Source organism: Apteryx rowi, unplaced genomic scaffold, assembly GCF_003343035.1.
Source record: "Apteryx rowi isolate R43461 unplaced genomic scaffold, aptRow1 scaffold_334, whole genome shotgun sequence".
NCBI lineage: Eukaryota > Metazoa > Chordata > Aves > Apterygiformes > Apterygidae > Apteryx > Apteryx rowi.
Window position 1 is genome coordinate 761607 of NW_020449797.1, and position 22279 is coordinate 783885.

Here is a 22279-nt window from a genome sequence, read left to right on the forward strand (position 1 = left end):
GCAACACATGAACATTAATGAAGTATTTTTACTGACTGGATGTACTTAAGTAGTTGTGAAAAAGTACAGTTTTCACTGAAAACTGGGAAAAATGAGCAAGTTGACGAGATCAACTGGGGGCTCCATTAGAAATCAAAGTATCCTGATAGAATTAACTTCTTTATTAGTCAAAAAATCTCAGACAAATCTTTCAGAAACCTAAAATTGCTTGATAGGGAAAAATTGAAGTATTTTAAGCTAGTGCATGAAGAACCCAAAGTTACTGCTGTATGAGCTTTAAAGAAATTTAATACAAGCACAATTGTGAAGGATTTAATTATTCTCATGCTTAATTCAAAGGACTAGAAACTGAAATGATCACAGTTTCTCCTAATTGCCCACAAGATGTTTGCCACTTAGATATACATGTTCCCATACTGAAAGACTATCTCTTCTACCTTAGAATGTTTTGTACTTTTAAAAAGCAAATTTTATCTTTTGATGCAATCCAAAGAAAGATACCAAAGATATGTAGGGCTACTGAGTATGGATACAAGACCAGAATTCAGAAAGATACAGTTCTACATAGTGATAGTATTAGCAATGACTAGTCAAATGCAGAGCATTCAAACACCAAAACCAGCACACGACGCTGAAGCTATTAGTACAAATCAAGGATACTTGTGGGAAGCCCATTTCTGAAAGGCATGACTTCCAACTGAATTTTTTAAGAATAACTTGGGTTCAGATTAACTTTTTCTTAGCTGAGCTGGTAAGTTGTTGTGAAAAATTCTTTTTTTCAGGAAATGTAAGACTGCGAGATCATTATCCTATGGTTTAGGGTGTATTTCTCATAGAATGGCTACCTGACACAAACCAAACTAAGAAAAGAATGAAAAAATAGTATAGATTGAGGGCCTAATAAACATTACTTCATGTAAATGTTTATTGTTCAGGGAAATTATACTCTGAAAGAGATGCATTTTAGAATGTAAATTTATAAAAATTTTCTATCAGTATTCAAACTGATTATGAAAAATAACTAATTTTCTGAAAACTATCATTCATGAATTATTTTACCAGAATCATGAACATCCAGTCATGAGAGACAAAACTTTTGTACTACAAGGCATATTTTACGCTACCTTTTTGTTTTGAAACTGCAGCAAAGTAAAGACAATACTACATTCTAAATACAAAACCTACTATATAAAAGAATTACTAGCTTACCCTGTTATGAACACTGAAATATTTCTGATTCTTTGACAAGGTATGATCAGACCGAAGGGCTAGTAGATTCCATCTATGCTTTTTGCCCCCGGAGAGTGCAGAGAGCACTGCTGGTGAACATTTCTAAACTCCTGTGTAATTGGTATACATGCACCAGATTGAACCCATGTATTATAAATACTTGAAGAAAACCATACCTTCTCATTATTACTCTGAACTTTGTTTTTTTCTAATATCCTCTTCCTTTGACCCTTTTAGCAACTATCTGTATTAGTTTGAAAAAAATATATACATAATTCTAGGAAATGTTTTGGAGAATGCTTATGGCACTCACAAGAAAAYATTGTCAGTAAGTACATTATTTTACTGGAAATAACGGTTATTCCCAAATTTTCAAGTTAATAATTTAACATAAGCAATTTTTATCAAGCTAGAATTTTATTGGAAATTGCTATTCTGGCCTAAAAAAGGGTTGTTTTGTGTATGGACACAAAAAAGGTCAATTATTACCTGTTGGCTTTTCTTTACAATTTCACGTTCACGTTCAGGTTCAATTTTAGTTTCAGTCATGGCTGGGGAGATGTCTTCCAGTTCCCGTGAAAGAGTTGCTATTTTGCTGTCATCATCTTCTTCAGGTTCTTCGTCAAAATCAGGCCCAACTTTCTTTTTAGTTTTGCGTATCATTATTTCCTGTAGATATTCTTCAAACTGAATATGGAAAATGCCTATTTTGTCTGCTACCCATCGTGCACAAGTAGTTTTACCTGCTCCATGAGTCCCCAGTAAGCACACCCTTAAGGGAGGAGCCTGTAGGAAAAAAAATGAAATATTTTATGACAATTTGGACTCTACGGTGCATTTTCTACTGTTTTTCACTTCAAGAATATCATTATAAAAATCACCTCAAGAACAGTCATTTTGCATTTTAAATCTTCCAGGTCCTCTACTACGGTCCCAAACAGACTACCACTCTCTGGAAATATTGAACAAATACACTACAACAGGTGTTGCCAGTAGGTAAAAATGAAAGCCTATTATACAATCCTGGTAAATCTGCACATCTCTTATCTTTCCTTCATTTACAAAAAAAAGTGTTAACAATAGTAAAAATAACAATATTTGTCATTTTTTAATCACTTCTCATGATTATTGTAAACCTTTAACATCTTTCTTCTTTTCTGCTTTACCTGCATGCTTCATTCAGTGTTAATTTAAATATACACTGTAAAGTCACTAGGGAAGAAACATGCTTTATTTGTTTCAGGAGCTTGCCTGGTATATGTATCTTTACATAGAAAAAAATCAGAAATAATAAACTACTACAATGAGCAATGGAAAATAGTGACTTTAATCTGTTATTATCAGTTTACTTCAGCTTTAAAGATTCTCACTTTTATTGGTTCCTTGTGAGCTACATAGTCCTCAGGGTTCTCCAAAAACTTATCTCTGTTCTCAGAAGTTGAAAAATAGTAAGTCTTTTCTTGATATTTAGCTGCATGTTCAGAGAGTCCTGGGTAAAGGACAAAGTTCTCTTTCAGACTGACTGGACAAAAGTGTTTTGTGTCTCCCATGTGCCTTTTCTTCTCGTTACGTTTTTCTTCTTCCTGAAAAGTTTTTGAAAATTTTCAAGAACTGTTTGAATTAAGTAGAAAAACATAATATCGAATATGTCGATTGAGCTTGAATCAGAAAGGCATCCTCAAAACTATTTATATTTTAAGTGTCTCTGATTATTTCTCACATTATTTCTTTCTGTTACACATAGGTCTAAAAATGGATGATTTCTGCATTAGAATACAAACTACGTTTCTAAGTCATTAAATTAAAGAACTTCATTTCTTCCTTGCAAGATGTAATTCTTCCTAACTATTTAAGTAGCATACTTTCACAGTGTTGTCCAACACTGTTAAGTTCAAATAAATAGCCAGATTGTCCATAGAATGTACATAGTGCTTAGAGATCTACAAATAAGGATATAAAGCAATTACCCAATAAAGACCAAGTGACTTTTGTATCAGGATCATCCATATGGACTTTCCATCTCCGTAATGATGAGTCTATTATTGCTTTTTCATTCTTTCCAAGAAATAGAGACATACTTTTCTTTATTAAGTTTGTCCATGCATCCAGGTGTTGAAGGTGAAGTTTTCAGTGCAGTATGACCCAACAGTCAAAGATAAAATCTGATACCTAAGAATTCATCTGAAGCTGATTTACAGTTACACATATGGTTTGCAATGTTTTGAAAAATAACTGTTTTGCTTTCTCAAAGTCCTGCCTGATATGAATAACTTTTATAGTGCAAACTGGTGTTACTGTTTAGAATATGGTCAAAAAGTAGAAAATACAAATAAATCTATTTACATCTGAACTTTCTAATAAGATTTTCTTTTGATTAAGTACAAGATCCATGACAAAAGGCTGAGAGAACTGGATTTATTCAGTCCTAAGAAGAGAAGGCTACAGGGGATCTAATTACTATCTTCAACTAACTAATGGGGGCTATAGAAAAGACAGAGCCAGACTCTTCTCAGAGGGGCACAGAAAAAGGATGAGGGGCAACAGACAAGCTGCAAAGAGGGAAATTCCAGTTAGATGGTAAGAAAAGTTTTTTTCATAATGGGGGTGATCAAACACTGGAACAGGTTGCCCAGTAAGCATGTGGAATCTCCACCCTTGGAAATATTCAAAATTATCCAGACATGGCTCTGAGTAATCTGATCTAACTTTGAAGCTGGATCTAACTTTGAGGTTAGTCTTAGGGAGGGGGTTGAACTAGATGCGTTTGGGAGGTCCCTTCAAACCTAAATTATTCTGTGACTCCATGATTCTAAATAAACACACTATGCTATGCCACTACACATGGGGGACAAGTACTAGTGCCTTTATAAACATTCTTGTTACTGGTGGGAGGCTGGAAGACAGTAACTTATAACAGTTCAGGTTAACAACTAATCTCAAAATCTTTTGTAAGCTGAATATGAGTCTATAAAAATATGTACTTTTTAGATTCGGAGTCATAAAACAATCTGCCCAATCTAGTGAGGCAATTACTGAGGAAAGAATGACCATTTTAAATGTAAAGTGATAATATCATGGTTAGCTGTTCAAGACCTAAGCTTGAAGTATCTATAATAAAAACCTTTCCTACTGTGTTCTTAAAATTCCCTTTCTTTTACTTCTAAATGTGGAGAAAAAAGTAGACCTCTTCAGAAAAGGCAATGAGAGCTGGTATTATGAAATCAGATCGTATATCTAATAAAATTATTTTTTAAATATCTATTTGATACTATTCCAGTACAGTGTATGTATATTCCACTCTCATAAATTTTGGGATGGGCATCTTGCAGTGAAGGATGAAAATAAAAGAATGGTGAAGCTAGACCTTCATTTTCATTTAAATGGATTTTTGGAAATTATCAGTAGTTGAGATGAAACAGAGGATTGCACATTAAGACTTCTACTCTGCATCTTCTGATGTTTACATGATGGCTCACAGAACCATTGTTGGTTGAAGAAAAGCAAGGTTCACCTTTGCCTCTCTTATGATTTATTGAATTTATTCTGTGTTGTATGATTCACTAGAAGAAAAAGTGTAGTTTAGCACATTTTAATGTAGGGAATAATTTGTCTCTCTTCTTACTGACAAAGAACACAGTTCTCAAATGGCATACAATTTCCTAGTAGTCTGAACTTGTTTTTAGGATTCCAAAGGTTGAAGGCACAGGGTATCATGCAACTACTGTGGTTTCAATAGATCTTCAGATAATATTTGTTATATCTAATGCTGTTTGCCAAAAATAATTGGCTAACAATTTGTCTTCATCTGTCATTGCTACAAATTATTTCCTATTATCTTAAGAGGTTTGTCCAATCTATTATAATGAATAAAAATGAAAATAGATTGAAATATAAAACTGTAAATTCCCTGATGTTTAACTCTCCAATTAAAAAGTTTCAGTCATGTAGCTTACTGTTTTCCTAGTGACATTCTTTATTCCTTTACTGACCACTATTATGATATGAAAATTGTGAAAGGGATAAATGTTAATATCTATATTCACTGAAGGATGAATATAATTCTTTTTCTTTGTCTGTTTGGAACCACAGCAACTCCTTTCAGATTCTAAAAATGTTTTATTCATAGAATGGGCGAATTTTTTTAGATGCAGAATTATGAAATATTTATAGCAATTTATAAGAAGTATTGTATGTCTTTTTTAATAAAATTCATAGTGAACCATTACCTCTGAGGTGCAAATGGAAGGAAAAATTCACAAAGAAGTATATCAGGGCATGTGGTCTAGCAGTAACCTGAAACGTGAAATGTGGCAATGGGCCTACTCTCCTAATAATACTAATTTTGGGAGAAGTTAAGTTAGATCTAATTATATGTCTTCTTGTTTATAATCCCCTCTCCCCCCTTGTTATCAAACTAACCAGACTCACCAAACTAACTACATTCATCGTCTCTACCAGCATGGGTATTTAAACTTCCTGCCGAAATAAAACTATTATCAGCCAGAACATAGAAATATGATGTATAATAGTTCTTGAAACATATGCTGGATCATGCAAAATCATCTGCAAAATCTGCTTTCTCTGAGGTTATGTTCAAACTGAAAATAAATGAGTCAAATTAAAATGATAAATGAACAAAGCCAATATGCTTACTTCATCTACATTTTCTTCTTCTTCCTCAATTTCATTTTCTTCTTCAGCTTCCCCTTCAGCAGCCAGGTCTTCTGCTTCCTCATCTAAGTCTTCAGCAGATAATACCCAACCATGATATTTAAAAAGTTCTGAAAAGGTTAATTTTTCTCTGTTTCAATGTTTTTCATTTGGCTATGTAAAAATACATTCTCTTTGCCCATAAAAGTAAGCACATATGTGGAAGCAAATCATGCCAAGTGTACACTGCGTTTCCCCTACTCATAGAACAAAATGTTCTCCAGGTTGTATGGAAAAAATATACCTTAATATAGTGATTTTCCCCCAAACTGAATATCTACTGGTTTGTTTTTTGACTAGAATAAATTGATATTTTCAATAGGTACTCCTAGTATAAAAGGATCATACAGACACATAAAGATAGTGGCATTACTGCTTGCAACAGTTTTTTTCATGTTATTCATTGGAGAAAATCTTTTAAACAAATTATCAGTCAAATTTTATTTGATTATAAAGCCAGCATAATATTATTTTTGGTTAATAAAATACTTGCATCAGCATAATTATAGCAAAATGTATTATTAATATTATTTATCCAATACTCAGAAGTGTTAGAGATGTGAGCACACAGGCAAATATTTGCTGAAAAATATTAATACTCTAAAAATCCACTCTTAAACACAGTCTGTGCAGGTGGGTGGATCCTTACACACCCTGAAAGTCTCACTGACTTCAATGAATATCGTACATGAGTGAACTTTTATTATTTGTGCATTTCTCATACTAGTATCCTGACATGAATAGATGGAATAAGTAAGTGGGCAAATGTACTGCCAAAAAGTTTAGGGAGCTCTCACAAACACATTTTTATAGTTAATATTTTTTAAATATATATACACTTAACTCACTATGTTTTTATATAATATTTAACTAGGCTGCTAGAGTCCTTTTCAGCTCACTCACAGAACACTGTGTGTTCTGTTCCCACTTCATTTGAGTGATTTAGAACTCAGTATAACCCCCCCCCCTAATATATTCATAAGACAAGCTCTCCAAAATCCCTCTGAGTAGGTTAAATGCAAATCATAAACAGCACTACTTACTTTCCATGACCAGGACAATTTGATTAAGCAGACTTTCTGGACTTTGCTCAGCAATCTCTAAAACAACAACCTGAACTAGAGGCGAATCACTGATTCCCGACTCCACTGTTTGCCAGTCATGCATGAAACGGTCAATCTTCCTTTTAATTATTTCCATTTCTGGTACATCTGGAAAACCATTCCCTGGAAACTCAGGTAGTGAGATTTCTGAAAACCAAATTGTATTTAGAAGACAATGCTATTTTAAAACATTTTGCATTTAAAAATTATCAATATACTTTGTTTTCATTTTTCTCAAATGTGGTGGGACAATTTTTCTCATATTCAGCTTCTTTTTTTCCCCTTGTAATTATTAAATTACTATTTTACAATAAGATTTTGCAGATGCCAAATTTATTATATTGATACAGTGTATACTAATGCTTCTTCAGGAAAACAGACAAGGTCCAGTTACTTAACTAAACTAAACTAAACAACTAAACAAATAATGCTTTAAAAGTCTATTTGTAGTTCTTCAATTTTAAAAGTTGTTTTTAAATACTAATAATTCCCAATCAGACTGAGTTATCTGTTGATACATTTTGGTTCTTCCCAGCCAAATGAATCAGCATAGTGAAATCACTGTGAAATGCACTGTCCTGGAAGAAACGGATATTGGCCCTATTTATTCTATTGAATGCAGGAGAACTTGCAGCTGTTGAATGGGAAGTTACCTCCCATAAAATAGAGAAGTTGCATCATATTTGCAAGTCACTGTGATATCCATAGGTTTCTCTTACACTACTGGCAAAGCACTGCAAGCAGCAACAGCCTTGGAGTGTGGCTTTGTGTGATGTTCGCTCTGCACTTTCTCAGGCATATGCTTATGGGGAGAATACACTCACTTTTGCAGACAAAGGCATGTTGAGAAATAACCTATATTTATACCAGTGACCTACAGAGCCCACATACTGGTGCTATGAAGTGCTACAGATGCAGGTGTGTGGGGAATAATTCTAAGCAGTACTGATAATGAGAGGCAAAAGTGTAACCCATTTCTCTGGGCACTAGAAATCATTCATAGGCATAGAAAGAAAAAGATGGTGGATCTAATCTCCCAGCTAATACATTCCAGGACAAGGAGTGACTGTTTTTGTAAGTGGCATAATAATGTAAGTATATAATAATAATAATGGAATGAATAAATGGAAATAAAGTAAAACAAAAAATGTATATCATGGCTTCCCACTGTCAATACTTGGATTGAAAAACTCACAAAAATGTTGGCCTTAATGAAGCCATTGCTGCATAACAATAACTTGTTTAACGAATAAGGGAAAGAAGAGACAATCTCATAAGATGTGTCATGCAAAAATATAAATTGTCAACTGTGAATTGTTTAAGATCAGAGAAGTTCAAGCCTGTTTCATAACACTGTCTCACGAAAAGTAAACAAAAGTTAGAGATTGAAAGAATGCAGTCATCTAAATAAGAAGTTCGCAGATGCTACTCATAACAAACATGAGAAAACTGGTTATGTACTGCCATGCCAAAAGTGTTGGCATACTTGGTGAACAAAAACTAAAGGGATAGCTGCTTCTGCCACCATTCATTTTGTTGAAAAAGCCAGAGGGAATTAAAAACTTGATATCGACAGCAGGACACATCAACAGAAAATGAGAAAGTTGCCGATCAGTTCTTATGGCTGCATTTAGGATCCATTTAGATATTGTTAGGCCCTTGAAGTCCCAATATGAAGATCTGTCTCAGGTAGAAGAAAATACAGAGGTGCCTCAAAGATATCACCATCTCCTTGTCCTTACTAAATCATGAACAGTCTCCAGCAGGCAAAAATGTGCGTGGTTGATGCTATCCCCATTCCCTGCCCACATATCATTTTCAATCCTGATTTTCTTCTTTTTCTTTTCATTATTCTTTTGTGTTCTGTTTAATAAGTATGACATCACTGCCTTCAAATCACAGCCAGAAAAACAGTTGAGAGCAATGACTTAAATGGCCTGATATTAGTGTAAGTTTGGTGGGACTTAGAGTGTATGCTGTGCTTGTCTTTTGCCAGAAATGAAGATACAAGATTCAGCTTGCACAAGGGACAGAGCGATTTTCTACTTTGCTATAATTTTCTCCTCCTCTTTTTGTCTGTCTTGTTTTCGCTTTGAAAGAGCAGGAACAGACTTTGACACAAGCAACAACAGGTTTAGCATATGTCAATGAACTTTTAATGATTTTTCCAAAAAAGGACCATTACTACCATTTTTCCTTACATAACTTCCTACACCTAAAAAGGAGAGGTAATACTAAAAATGAAAGCTTTAATGCCTTGTGTTGTAAAAGCTTTGACCCTTTTCTTAAAAATACAGGAAAGGGAAAAGTTAAAAAACATGTTTTTTTATGGCTACTCCCTGACATTAAGCAGGCCAATGCTCACTATGTAAAATTGCAGCACTGCAAGTTACTTTTTTTTGTTTGCTTCAACCTGAAAAATCCAAATAATATGTACTTCTGTCTCATTAAGCATTAAACTGCCCTGTTATAGTTCTTTTCTTTAAGAAAACTATGTTTTTCCCTACCAGAACTGAATGTTTTTCATACAATTAGAATGGACTGTTGAAGAAATTCAGAAATGCCATGTTTAATTTTCCAAAATAGAGCCCTACGAAGAAAAGCTATTATAAAGTACAACATAGGTGGACATCTTCAATTAGATATGCCTGTTTCTGCAAGAAACAGTAGTAAACATAATGGGATTGGTCAAAGTAGCAATGTTGCCTAACTTTTGTCTGACACCCTACCAACTAAAACACCATCCAGAAGTGGCAATAGCAGCTGGGGTTCATGGTGATAAGTGCCTGCCAGCTAAGGAACTCATTTAACTCATTTCTCCTACTTGGACAGCTAATGAACCCATGAAGCTATTATATCAAAGCGGTGGTCAGTATCACTACTATTTTCTAGAAGAAAGCAAGCCAGTTCCCTGTCCCCAATGAGTTAATTGCCAAAAAGCCGGAGGTACTGAGTCCCATTCTTACAGCATTAGCTAAACCTAAAAAGATGCAGGGTTTCAGATACATGTCTCCTTTTGACGTTCTCTCATGGCTCACTAACGTTGGCCCCTGTTAGCTTCTGCTTGTTGTGCCTATTTCTGTAACCTTTAATTCCATGCCTGAAGCCAGACACTTAAAATTAGTATGGCAGTTTTGGGTACTGTAATGGCTACATCACCTTATGGGTGTAGACCTTTAGATAGTAAATTTATACTTAGACGCTTTTAAGAATTTTATTCCTCCTCCATTTCTGGGTCTGAAACTTTTATTCACTCAATATTTCCATTCACCTCTGCTATATATCTGATAAACTGAGATTTTTCATAAATAGTATACTCTAGGGCAATTCCTAAGCTGTGTCAGGGCTCTGGGGCACTAACAGGTCTTAATGGCCCTGATCAGCCTCATCTGGGGCACCCAGCTTCTGGGCCCAGGCCTCCATTTAAGTTCAGCAGTGGGTGTTCAGTCCCTGCCTGAGCTATGTTGTGGGAGTACCTGTCTGCAGTGCCATCAGAGCCAGGCCCATGTCTGCTCATGGACCTTGACTGATCTGGACCCCAACCCGTGGACTGTCTTCCTTGTCACTACGAACCTGTCTGGCAATCACTGGACTGTTTCTGACCCTGATTACCTTCAGCAGGCCTGATCTTGACTTGACTTCCTAGCTTGACGTTGGACCTGCCTCATTGCCATGGACTTGCTTGAGGATCTGGATTCTTGGATGTTCCTGCCTGCCATCTCTGGGCCTGCCCTGCTTGCCTTACTCAGGGGTGATGGGATGGAGCCCTGGCTGGTGTGGTCCCTGCCCTGCTGGCCGTATTACAACACTTGGCTCCCTGTTTCACTGGAAGCAGCTGGCCCTTCCTGTGTCCTGACATGCTGTTCCCAAGATGAACTGCAAAACTTTAATTGAGCCATTTTAAAATAATAGATTAACATATAAGTATTTCAGCAAGTATTTTTGTGATTTTTTTTTTCATAACAAAAAATACTTAATGTATTTCCCCCTCTTTTACAGGTTTGAACAACATGTAACTATTAGACTGACACCTCAGTGGCTAACCTTCACTCTATTTGAATGATGATTAATCCAAACATAAATCAAAAGTGCAAACAGGCATATCACTAAACAGAAACACCTAGCAGACTTCAAATTCAAATACTCTTATCTTGAATTAGAACTTAATTTTTTTCTGAAAAATGTTTATAAATATTTGTCTTTTACTAAGTTAAACAATCATTCTGTGTACATTTCATTGCATTAGCTATTCTCTGCAATGCCATTGCTGTCTCATTCTTGTGGTTCTAAATAGGAACTACCTATCTGTTTATATACATTCAAGTATAATGTGTAAATGCCAAAATTAATTATGTTGCATTCTGCAGCGACGTATTCCAAATGAAACATAAATATAGCTAGGTAAAACCTGCATAAATTTGGGTAGCACTTATGCATTATATAATGATGATTCCTTTATGAACACAGATTTTAAGAAAATAAGCAAAGAATACATTAACTAGCTTACACTAACTGCTTTTTGCACGTGTTATCCTTGGCACATTCACACTGTAGAAATCACGTGTCCTGCCTTGTGAACCACAGACCTTTTCAAAGCAGTAATGTACTGAAGATGGAAATGTGTACTGTCTGGATCCAGCATTCTGCAGATCATCATTTACAGTCCTGCCCTTTAAAAACCTCTCAGTTCTGAGTAGGTCATGAAGCTTTGGAAATATACAGGCAGAATATGGATTTAAATCAATATCTGACATCAGCTGGGACAAAATATTGAACATAGTAACAAATCCACCCCAAAAGTTTGAAAAGAGGGTTTCCATATGACCCTTAATCTCAAAAACACTCACAATTAATGTTACACCTCTTTGATAAACTGCGTTTAAGAAATAATGGACAAGCATATGTTCCAGCCTTGTTTCTCTACTCTAGGCACATAATTCAATTAGATTACTTCTACCAGAGAGTTTTCTTGCATAAGGAAACTTTTTCAGCAGCCATTATTGCATACTGATATTTTGGGTTTTTTTATAGATTACATAGGCCTAAGCAAACTGGAGAAACATTTGAAAGAAGAGAAAGACAACAAAAGAAAGAGAGAGTTACATTCCTTATGTGAGAAGAGAGGAAAGGGCTCCTAGATGGACAAAGCAAACATGATTTTAGTTTTGGTTCAGGTATTTGAACCTCATCATGATCAAAAGATTGCCTACATGGTATTTGATTTGTTTCTAGCTGGGTTTCAGGGAAAAACAATATTGAAAATAAAATAAAATAAGACAACTGTGCCTTTGCTATTACATAGGAGTTATGATATTCTGCTTCACAGGTGATTAACAGTGATAAAAGATTTTTAAAGAAATAATAAACACAGCCAAGAAAAATATGTCAAAAAGGCAGCAATGATTTAAAAATAAATGGATTTAAAAATCCAAACAAATTCCCTTCGGAGGACTAATTTACTAGTTGTCAGTCTATCTAGCTATGCTGTTCTTCGTAATTTTTTCCTTATCACAGGGGTAGTATGAGACAATCCTACACACTCCTAAATCTGCAGCTTTCACAGGGAATGCCTCTGTGACAGTCTCTCATATTATTTTGCTCTGTGTCTTCTTTGCTTTTACTGAGTGTAGTTACCATAGAGACAAACACTTCTCAAAGGCTTTCTGCCCCCACATTATCTGAGTGAATTGCTGGGGAAGGAAAGGCTTTAATATATTTTTTTGTTGTTTTCTGCTGGTACTAGATATGACTTGTTCTGCACTCAGCCCATATTCAACAGCAAAAAAAGATGAAGTTCTTCCTGCCCCTCTTAAATCCTGCCAAAGGAGAGACAGAGAGCAGCCAGCATGTCTTCTTCATTAAGGCTTTGACAAAATAAACAGAACAGCAAATGAGGGGTAACAGTGGCATTTTCATTCCCTGAAACTGATATGTATTTCATTATGAACAGATTTTCATTTATTTTTTTTTGCAAAAGATTCTGTGGTTTGTTTAAAACAGACTTTTCATTACTTACTGATAAATATATGCTGCCAAATAATTTTCAGCGGGTTCCAGTGAAATGTACTTGGAGGGCAAGCTTATATCATGGTTTTGATTTATTGAGTTTGGAATAAAGTGCAATTTAGTCTACAGATTAAATTGATTCTTTCTAATGCAGAAGGATTGAGGCAACACAAAAAGCGTTAAAATGTGTATATTTAACAACTTGCTATTTAAAATGAAATGTTTCATAGTAAAATCATATTTATTTCTCTTTTGGACTTTAATACATTATATTATAAATATAAATCCTAATAGATAGATGGTAAAATTTATATGTTAAAACTAAATTTATATGTTAAAAACTAAAATAGTCTATCTTTATTAAAGATGATTTGCCTTCAAAGTGTTTTTTGAGAGAAGGCCATTGTGGAATTTCTTTTCATCAGCTCATGGTTCCATGGAGTTCCACGTACTGCAGAATTTTACCTCTTACCAGAAAGAAGAAAACATGACTCCATGTGAAAACTAGCAAGCTGTTAGCAGGACAATGGATGACTAAGAAAAATAAAGGTCATATTTTGTTCATTCACATCCAAATTTCAAATTCATTCATTCCCATTTTTACCAAGCTCTCTTGCCTCAGGGAGAGGACTAATCATTTCTGATCTTAAATCACCACTGTGTTGCTATCAGCTCAACCCACAAATATTGTTTTAATAATGCAAAGCTATCGGAACATGATGCCAAGTAACTATTTCTTTATCCAGTTTCATTCAGATATTTTTGCTGCTGTATTATGTATATAACGAAAAACTAAGACAAGTAGTGCTCCTAACAGCTAATTTTTTCTATTCTTAAATGGAGCTTAGCTAAATAAACCTCTCTATACACATGTTTCTTCCTTATCTTATTTTTGGTTCAGAGTTCCTAATATTTTTGTGCAATTACTTTCAACTCCCTATACTTTGCAGGGTAAGAGAAGACCCACTCTAACTCTAGTCAGATGAATATAATATTAAATTTTAAATGATCTGTAGCACTGAGATTTGTTAAAATCACCTGCAGGTATTTGTGAATACTGCAATTTTATTTTTTCCTGATATTTTTTCATTCGTTCATTTATTTGTCATTTACTTGTTATTTTTGTTACAATCCATGAGAGTGATTTTCAAGGGGTTTTATTTCTTCTGATTTCCCTTGCTTATCACTTCATCCTGTAGTAAGTGCTCATGGATTTCTGAAGACAAGAGGTCACGTCAGGAGCACTCACTTTATTTATTTGCATAGATCCCTGTACACATTTATTAATTTGGCATTTAGACTACTCCTAGGAGTATTTCCTAGTGGAAATAGGCTTTTTTGTTTGTTTTTCAAAGTGTAAACACTTAGTACATTGTTTTTAACATGAAATAACAACAACCCTTTAATAGCATTTATAAGTGCTTAAATAACCCTAACTACCCTATTATAAACTTCTTGATAAGAAAAAAAATAAGTAAGGAATGATAATCACAGCCAATTTTCACATATAGTAAAAACTTGCAGAAAAGGAAGGCATACAATTATTGATACTAGCAAGTAAGAGATATTATATATGCTCCAAGTCTAACCTGCAGCTTTAGATTCTTCTTTATAACCAGTAGAATCACTGGACTGTCTCTCAGATATTTGTTTGGTTTCAGGTAGAGGCTGCTCATCATGATCTTCAAATTCTGTGGGCACAAGTATAATCATTAATAACTTTAACAATACCATTGAGGGATGATGGAGGCACTACAGAAGTAAAAATATTTTTGGATCATTCTGCAAAACTTATATTTGACCACCAGCAAACAAGGAGTTACTTTGATGCTCAGGTACCATACATTGTCCAAAACATATTTTAAAATCAGCTACCTGATATGTGGGAAAAGGCAAACCATCTATCAATTGCTACATGATTGTGAATAAAGAGGAGAGGTAGTATATTTAATTCAGTGCTTTTATGTAAGAATATTTTTCATTTATTACAAACCCTGCATTCTGTGCTCAAACTATGGTCAAAAACAAAGCCTTGCAAAAGAACACACTTAATGACAGTATAACTATACTAAACCAGTATCGTTTAGCCTTTAATTCACTGAATGAGAGACTAAAAGAATTAGAATTCTTTCTGTTTCAGAGTCTGGATTTTCTTTGACTAAAATACTGTGATTACAGATAATAGAATGTAACTATCGTATCTGGCTTATGAAGGAGACCAGAAAGTGGCTATGAAGACCATGCAACACTACTCAAAGGCTGAACAAACTGTTTCTGTGAAGTCAATGTCATTTTAAGACTGCTCTGAAGTCTGTCATTCAAGTAATCCCCTGCCTGCTGATGAATAAATTCTCCTTGTTCAATCTCAGTTTATAGAAAAGCCTCCAGTTAGAAGTAGAGGAACACAAATCAGCATGCAAGCCAGTCAACAAAAACAAAGGAAATATATTTAGAGGCTGTACGATCTGGCACACATCAACTGACTGGTAAATACTATAATTACAATGGATTCCAAAAAGCATTTCTCTTCAAAGACTAGAGAGGAAACATACTAAAATGTTATAGATATATAGTATAGATTTAATTATTATTACATTTATTTTTCTTTTTCTTGTTTAAAATGTCTCAGTGAATTTAACATGAAGATAAAAATAAAAAAACAACAACATAAAATTAGAGATAAAAATATGGGTATTGATGCAACCCTTCACCACATGCAATATGAGGAAAGGAGGGATCAATATTTAAGAGTTTATAAGAAATACTAACAGCTCTGAAAGACAAGCACGGGAGAACACAGCTGGAATTATCAGCTCCAGCTACAAGTCTATTCCCTGTTGGAGCTTACTGCCCAAATAACAAGAGTGGCAGAAGCGAGACCAGTGGAGATGGGCTTGCACTAACACACCAGGCTGAGTTGTGGTGACTGAAGCAAAGGTATACATTTACTCCTGTTGACTCTGTAACACGGAAGGGGTAATCCCTGGCAGAAAAGCAGGGATGACAGGTAAAGTACAGAAAACAAAGTCTTAAACCACGACAACTGTCTGGTTCAGTGGATCGATTGTATAGGATATTGTATTGCTGAAATGCTGGAGGAAAGAAACACTCCAAGTTTTACCTCAAGAAGATTGGAATGAACCCACAGATCTATCTGAAATTGTGTAACTCTTCTACAATGCCTGAAATATGTTCTCCTGAGGTCATATAACTGTTTCCTGGCATAAAGAAATGCACACTTGTGCTGCTGAAAAAAAAAATACTTAAAAACTTTTGAAAACTCCTGTTAATAATTTGAGCTCAGAATAATTGTTTCAAGGGAAATGGAAAGAAGATGCAGAGCTATAATTTTCAACTAGACGCTACAAGCAAGAGTTACTAGACAATTTTTTTTTGGTGTACTTTCACTAGACATTTTCAGCATTGAACTTAACTTCCTAACTCACTTAAATACATTTGAAAAATTTACCCAATATCTCTTTCTCCATGCACTTTCAATCTCATTAAGAGATAAAAAGATGGGTAAGTATCTTGGTCATTAATGGGACATTTTTCTTTTAAACACAGACAATATTATGAATTTGAATATGTTCAATCCTGAAGCAATCACAGTGACTTCAATGTCCCACTGAGATCACAGAAATTGCAATTAGTGAAATGCATATTTATTTATATGAGACACAAAAAGAGCATGATTAGGGTTCTGGAGTATTTTTTCAAGTTTTCATTTTTATACCATAACTGCTATAAAAAAAAAGAACTGTGAACATATAATTCATTTATATTTTTGTAAAGACATATCACATGGGAAAAAAGCTGCAGTCAATGTGCTGATGGCACTACATGTGAAACAAAACAGATGTTAGGCTAAGAGAAGCATGACTGAAGTGTTTCAGTGAGTCAGTATTTGATTATGGAAATCAAATGTAGGCGTAGGAAAACATGTCTTTTTAATTCTCTGAATAAGGACATGTTTATAGCACAAGTGTGTGTGTGACAATATTACTTTTATCATTAATAAATGTTATTTTGATAGATCAATATGAGTTAGATATTCACAACCAAGATGAACTTTGTTTTCTGAGACAGAGATAATACACTAACTTTGTAGCACCCTTTATATTTAATACTTCAGAACTCAATCACTTTACAGAAGAGCTATCTGTTTTATTAGAAACTTTAAGAGTTTTTCTACTTTATGTAGAAAATTTTTAAAGTTTATATTTAATTTAAAGAGCCCTACAAAGCTGGTTTATTTTTTTCAGAGAGTAAGTGAAATTTTACCTAATTAAAAATAAAAGCAAATTATCAAATTCAGTATATCTGATACTACCAGCACCACTATGACTTGGCCCTTTCTATATATGATTATAAGAAATACAACAGATGCCAGGCTGCATAAGAGACAGTGTATGAGAGACATACCGGCGATAACAAAACATAAGCTTGCTATATTCTCATTTGATAGAAACCACTATCTTATGGTTGAAACAAAGATATTTCATTGCCAGCGAAGGAAAAAAATGGGAATTCTAACATGCACTTCAGTTTTGAGTTTCAGCTCCAGGTCCTCTGTGGTAGTCCAGGCTACCATGGAGAAACTGGAAGGCCCCATAGCAGAGGAAGAAAATCCTCTGAAGTCTCCCCAACCTCGTTCTTAGGCAGAAACAGACACTTGTGTGTGGTACTTCATCCTGACAGCAGATCCAAATCAGACAGCAACAATCTTTCAAGAAACCAGACAGTGATTAAAGAAGGTAAAAAAGAAAACTTCAACCTTGCCACTTTTTTGGCTGCTGAGGTTCAAGAATGTTGAAAGTAACCAGAATTAATTCTAGCTGTTGACCCAACTGACAGAACAGTCTGAGGAGGAAAAGCGCCAGCCAGTTCTGTGACAGTCGCCTGCCCCTCAGAATCTCACCCCTCACAGATTACCCACTCTTGCCCAGGACAATTATAGCATCATTGTTGAAAACAAAGTGTAGCACAATTCTAATATAAAGCCATTATACAGGCAGAACAAAACTAACAAGCAGTTCTGCTCAATACAGAAAGAAGCAAAGTAAGAAAGTCCTTACACAAAATGTTTTATTAATGTTATTATAAAAGGGGAAACCTCATGTAACACACAATTCCTTTCCTTTTTATTTTATTAGGTTATGCGACTAAAGGCTAATCTCCATAAACACGAAGGAGGAGAGGAACAATGACAGGTGGGGGAACCCCAGTAACCTACTAAGGACAAACAGCACCCTGACTCAGCTCCCCTCAGGGCCATCAGAAAAGGCTGATGCATTGTTGGGGTGCGGGACCTACTGAGTTGTGGGAACGGGAGATGCTCTCCCAGGAGCACCTTAGAGACTGAGGGGGGGTCACTGTCTACAGGGGTATAAGATTCATTAGGGGATGCTGGAAAAAACATTCTGGGACTGTGTGAGACTTCTTATCAAATGCTTAGAGGAAGGGCCAAAGGCAAGGAAAAGGAGGGATCAAAGTGAATTGGAGTGGAACAAGCATGGAAACTAGAGGGACAAGGGCATGAAAGGGGAATTGGGAACACATCTTCAGACTCACTACTGACTTGACCTGGGGCCACTGAGCTGCAGCAGCCTTGCCTCTACTGGGCTATGGATTCAGCAATTCCTAACATATGTTTCTACTGTATTGAGCAATTCCTAACTTGTTAACAGAGCCATTGCTGCAGTAACTTCTGTTCCCCTTTAAATGCTTCAGGCTGAGGTTTTGGGAGGCTACCCCTTCGGACAGCTTTGCGGCTTTCTGACTAGCCATTGCCTAAGTTCTAGCAGAGTGTTCTCCTGGGAGGGGATGGATATTTGGATGAGTAGGAAGTTTCAATACAGTTAATAACCCACTTGGAAAAGTTATTAGAGAGGAGAGAGCAAGTCCTGCCTTTTAGACTCATCCAAAATCATAACAATGCTGTATGATTTCATAGACGTCTTTATTCGGTAACAGAACAAAGTCCGAAGAATACTTAGTAGATGGAACTTAAAAGCTTATATGATAGCCATAAAGTGTTAAAAATGTGTCGATGAGTTGATTTATTTGGAATTTTGAGGCTGCTTTTCATACAAATTTCAAATGTAGTCTGAGAGTGACCTTGTCCTCCTGAAAACAATGTTGAAGGGCCTGCCCTTACTGTCTGAAATTCACTACTCCGTAAAACATAAGTAATGGTTACCAAAACCACCATTTTGGTGGTTCTCCGTACAACCATATGGATATATAGAGAAACATTATGAAATAGATTCAAGGGATGACAGGTTATTTTATCCACAATGACAAAAGCACCATATTCAAGTTCTAGATGGCAAATGGCTCCTTAATCATTGAGAAACAAACAACGAAAATACTGTGGTGTGAGGAAAGAATCAAATTACCTTCCACAGTATATATGCTGAAATAACAACCCAGTAGATCTTGACAAAGCTAATTAATAGTTTCATGTATTTCAGGGTCAACAGTCAATAAATAATTCAGTACAGTTGTAACACAAGAGTCCATGGATAAACATGAGTTGGTGATCCACAGTGAAAGATTTCTGAGGACCAGGCAGAGAAAAAGATTAACAATCTATTAAGAATGACACAGAGAAATGGGTGAATGAATTCATCAAGGGATCAAAGGCAGCAATGTAAAGTCATTTTTCTAGATACTGAATATAAAAAGGAATTAAAAAAAAATCTGCTTAAAAAATCAAATTGCTAAACAATTTGAAACATATCATCAGATAAAATACAAGTCAAATGATACTTGCTTTCACCTTTCTCCTCAGCAGCCTCTAGAGATTGCTGCTCTTCCTCTAGCTTCAGTATCTCTTGCATTTCTCTTCTGTAATTAAAAGATTATTCATCTTAAGATTTCTATAAATACTGAAGTTTACTGAAGTAAGCTACAAATGTATTAAATGCAAGTAAAGATATGGAAAAATACTGTTGAAAACTGAAATATAATTTGGTTTGTACCAAACAGAAGTTGAAAATATTTTAGCCTCCAAAATGTTATTGTATCATAAAAAAGCCTGGGGCTGATGAAAACACATTAGCTAGAAAATCTTCTGTCACCATAAGCACTGTTCTAAATGAGGTATTTCTCAAATTAACATAGGGTGGATTATTTCAAATACATCAGAACCAGTCTTAATGTACTTTTTTAGTACACTTGTGTTGATTGATAAATGCACTGATATCCTTAACACAGTAAGTCTAGAATTTTTTGTGATCATTTTAAACAATCAGATATTTAGTATATTTTACCTTTCTTCTTCTGCTGCTTCTTTCTCTTTTAATGCTTCATCTGTTAGTCTTTTCAAAATCTTAGCATTAATTTCATCCTTATTTGCTAAGTACAGTCTGTGTAGTACACAGATTCCTGCAATACAGTTATACAACAGCACTAGATTTTATACAGCTGCATAAAATTAAAATTCTTTGAGATATGAAAATGATTTAATAAATGATAGACAACTTAGCTACTTCTTTTTAAAGCCCCCAAAGGCATATATACCACTGAAATGTCATTATAATGTTGCTTTTAAAGTTTTAGAGCTTTGTTTTCAATTTCAGGAGTCTCATTAACTGAGTCCGGGATATGGGAAGGTTATAATGGAGGCTATATGAGGGAGACATCATTGAAAGGATTTATCTTATATTTCCTTTACATCATCCATTACTCTGGCATTTATTTTGTGTATATGTGTATAAAGAAAACTATGAAGGAACAAACAAAATTCAAATAAAAATGTAAGACTATACATATCTATACTGCTGCAGCAGGTTGACAGAAATAAAGAATATGCTGTTCCTACATGGAACTCTGTTGATTTATTTACTTTGGCAAAGAGATTTATAATATATGGCTGGTTGGCTGAACTCTATTTACATCAGTCGAGTCATATTAGTTTAGGCTAGCTCAGGGAGTGGAGTACAAAGTAATGATTCAAAGTGCTGTGAAAATGTAAACTCCATAACAACATCATTATTTAAGAGATAAAAGTGTGAAGTAAAGAAAGAATTAACAAAATTGCCTGAAGGAAAATAAAGAAGAAAATAAAACAAAATAGCTAAGTTCAAGGAAACAGCCATAAGCAAAAAGCTATACCTTTAGCCACTCCTTAAAGCAGACATTATGATCTTCCCTTTCCCACCTTGCTTTGTTCATCCTCATTCCTCCCATGCCTCATGTGGTCACTATAGTCAACTCACGTAAAATATATTTTTATCTGTATTTGAGCTGTGATAAACAAGTTACTTAACTGCATTGAGCTGCTGTTGATTTGAGGCAGAGGATAATTTTGTGTGAATAGTACAGATGTTTTGATTCTTTTGATTAAACATATTTTTGAAAGAGGGAAGCTGAGTGGAGGGATTTTTTTTTTAATACAGCTTGTAAAGAAATTGGTTTTAGATAATTCTGCCTGGGTATTCTTCTGCAAAAAAGTTGTGAGAGTTTTCAGTGATTCTGCCTGGTAGACTGGATGTGCACTTCCCCATCTTTGTGTTTTCTCCCAGTGTTGTAAAAAGTAGTGATGCCAGCCACCAGTATTGATTTACTCCATTATTCAGAGTCCAACTGACATTGAACTAAAGTGAAGCAGCTTTAATTACAGAATTAACACATGCAAAACATCTAGAAGAATCACAGTTACTATATTATAAATAACCATTCTTCTTTGGGTACCAGTAAATGTGTTTATCACTCAGAGGATCTGACATTGTTTCATTTGATGAAGGATTTCAGTATTACTCAACTAAATTGAGCAAGTGAACTATAAGCTTTTAGAATAATGGATAACAAATTATGAGTTCCAAGTGGCTGACCTGAGAAAATCTGCTACTAGTATTAACCAGAAATGAGTTTGCTAATAGAACATATTTGCAGATAGCTCAGCTGACAGTGGCTGAAAAAACTACATTCCTGCAATGTCATATTTTAATGCAATTGGAAGTTTGTTAAGAAAATCTCTATGCCAGTATCATATTTCACTTTGATTTGTTATGGTAGGCTACAAATAGTATATTCAACTTGTGCAAGGCTTGTTTCAAGCTGAGACAGTAAAAATATATGCTTTATCATCTAAAGTATGCTACTTCATTTCCTCCCACCAGTGAATGAAACTCTGAGGAAAAATAAATTGTCATTGATTCATATGAAAGTCTGAACAGTGCCACGGATAAAATTAGGGTATCATCTCATTATCATCTGAAATA

General features: G+C 34.9%; 1 protein-coding gene across 1 annotated transcript in view; it reads right to left on the reverse strand.

The window, feature by feature from the left end:
* The window catches only part of AK9 (adenylate kinase 9), a 77316-nt gene that overhangs the window by 26497 nt on the left and 28540 nt on the right, over positions 1-22279 (reverse strand). The window contains 7 exon segments of the mRNA XM_026072043.1: positions 1738-2016; positions 2601-2813; positions 5884-6011; positions 6984-7190; positions 14639-14740; positions 19828-19901; positions 20327-20441. Coding sequence (XP_025927828.1) covers positions 1738-2016; positions 2601-2813; positions 5884-6011; positions 6984-7190; positions 14639-14740; positions 19828-19901; positions 20327-20441 — 1118 coding nt within the window.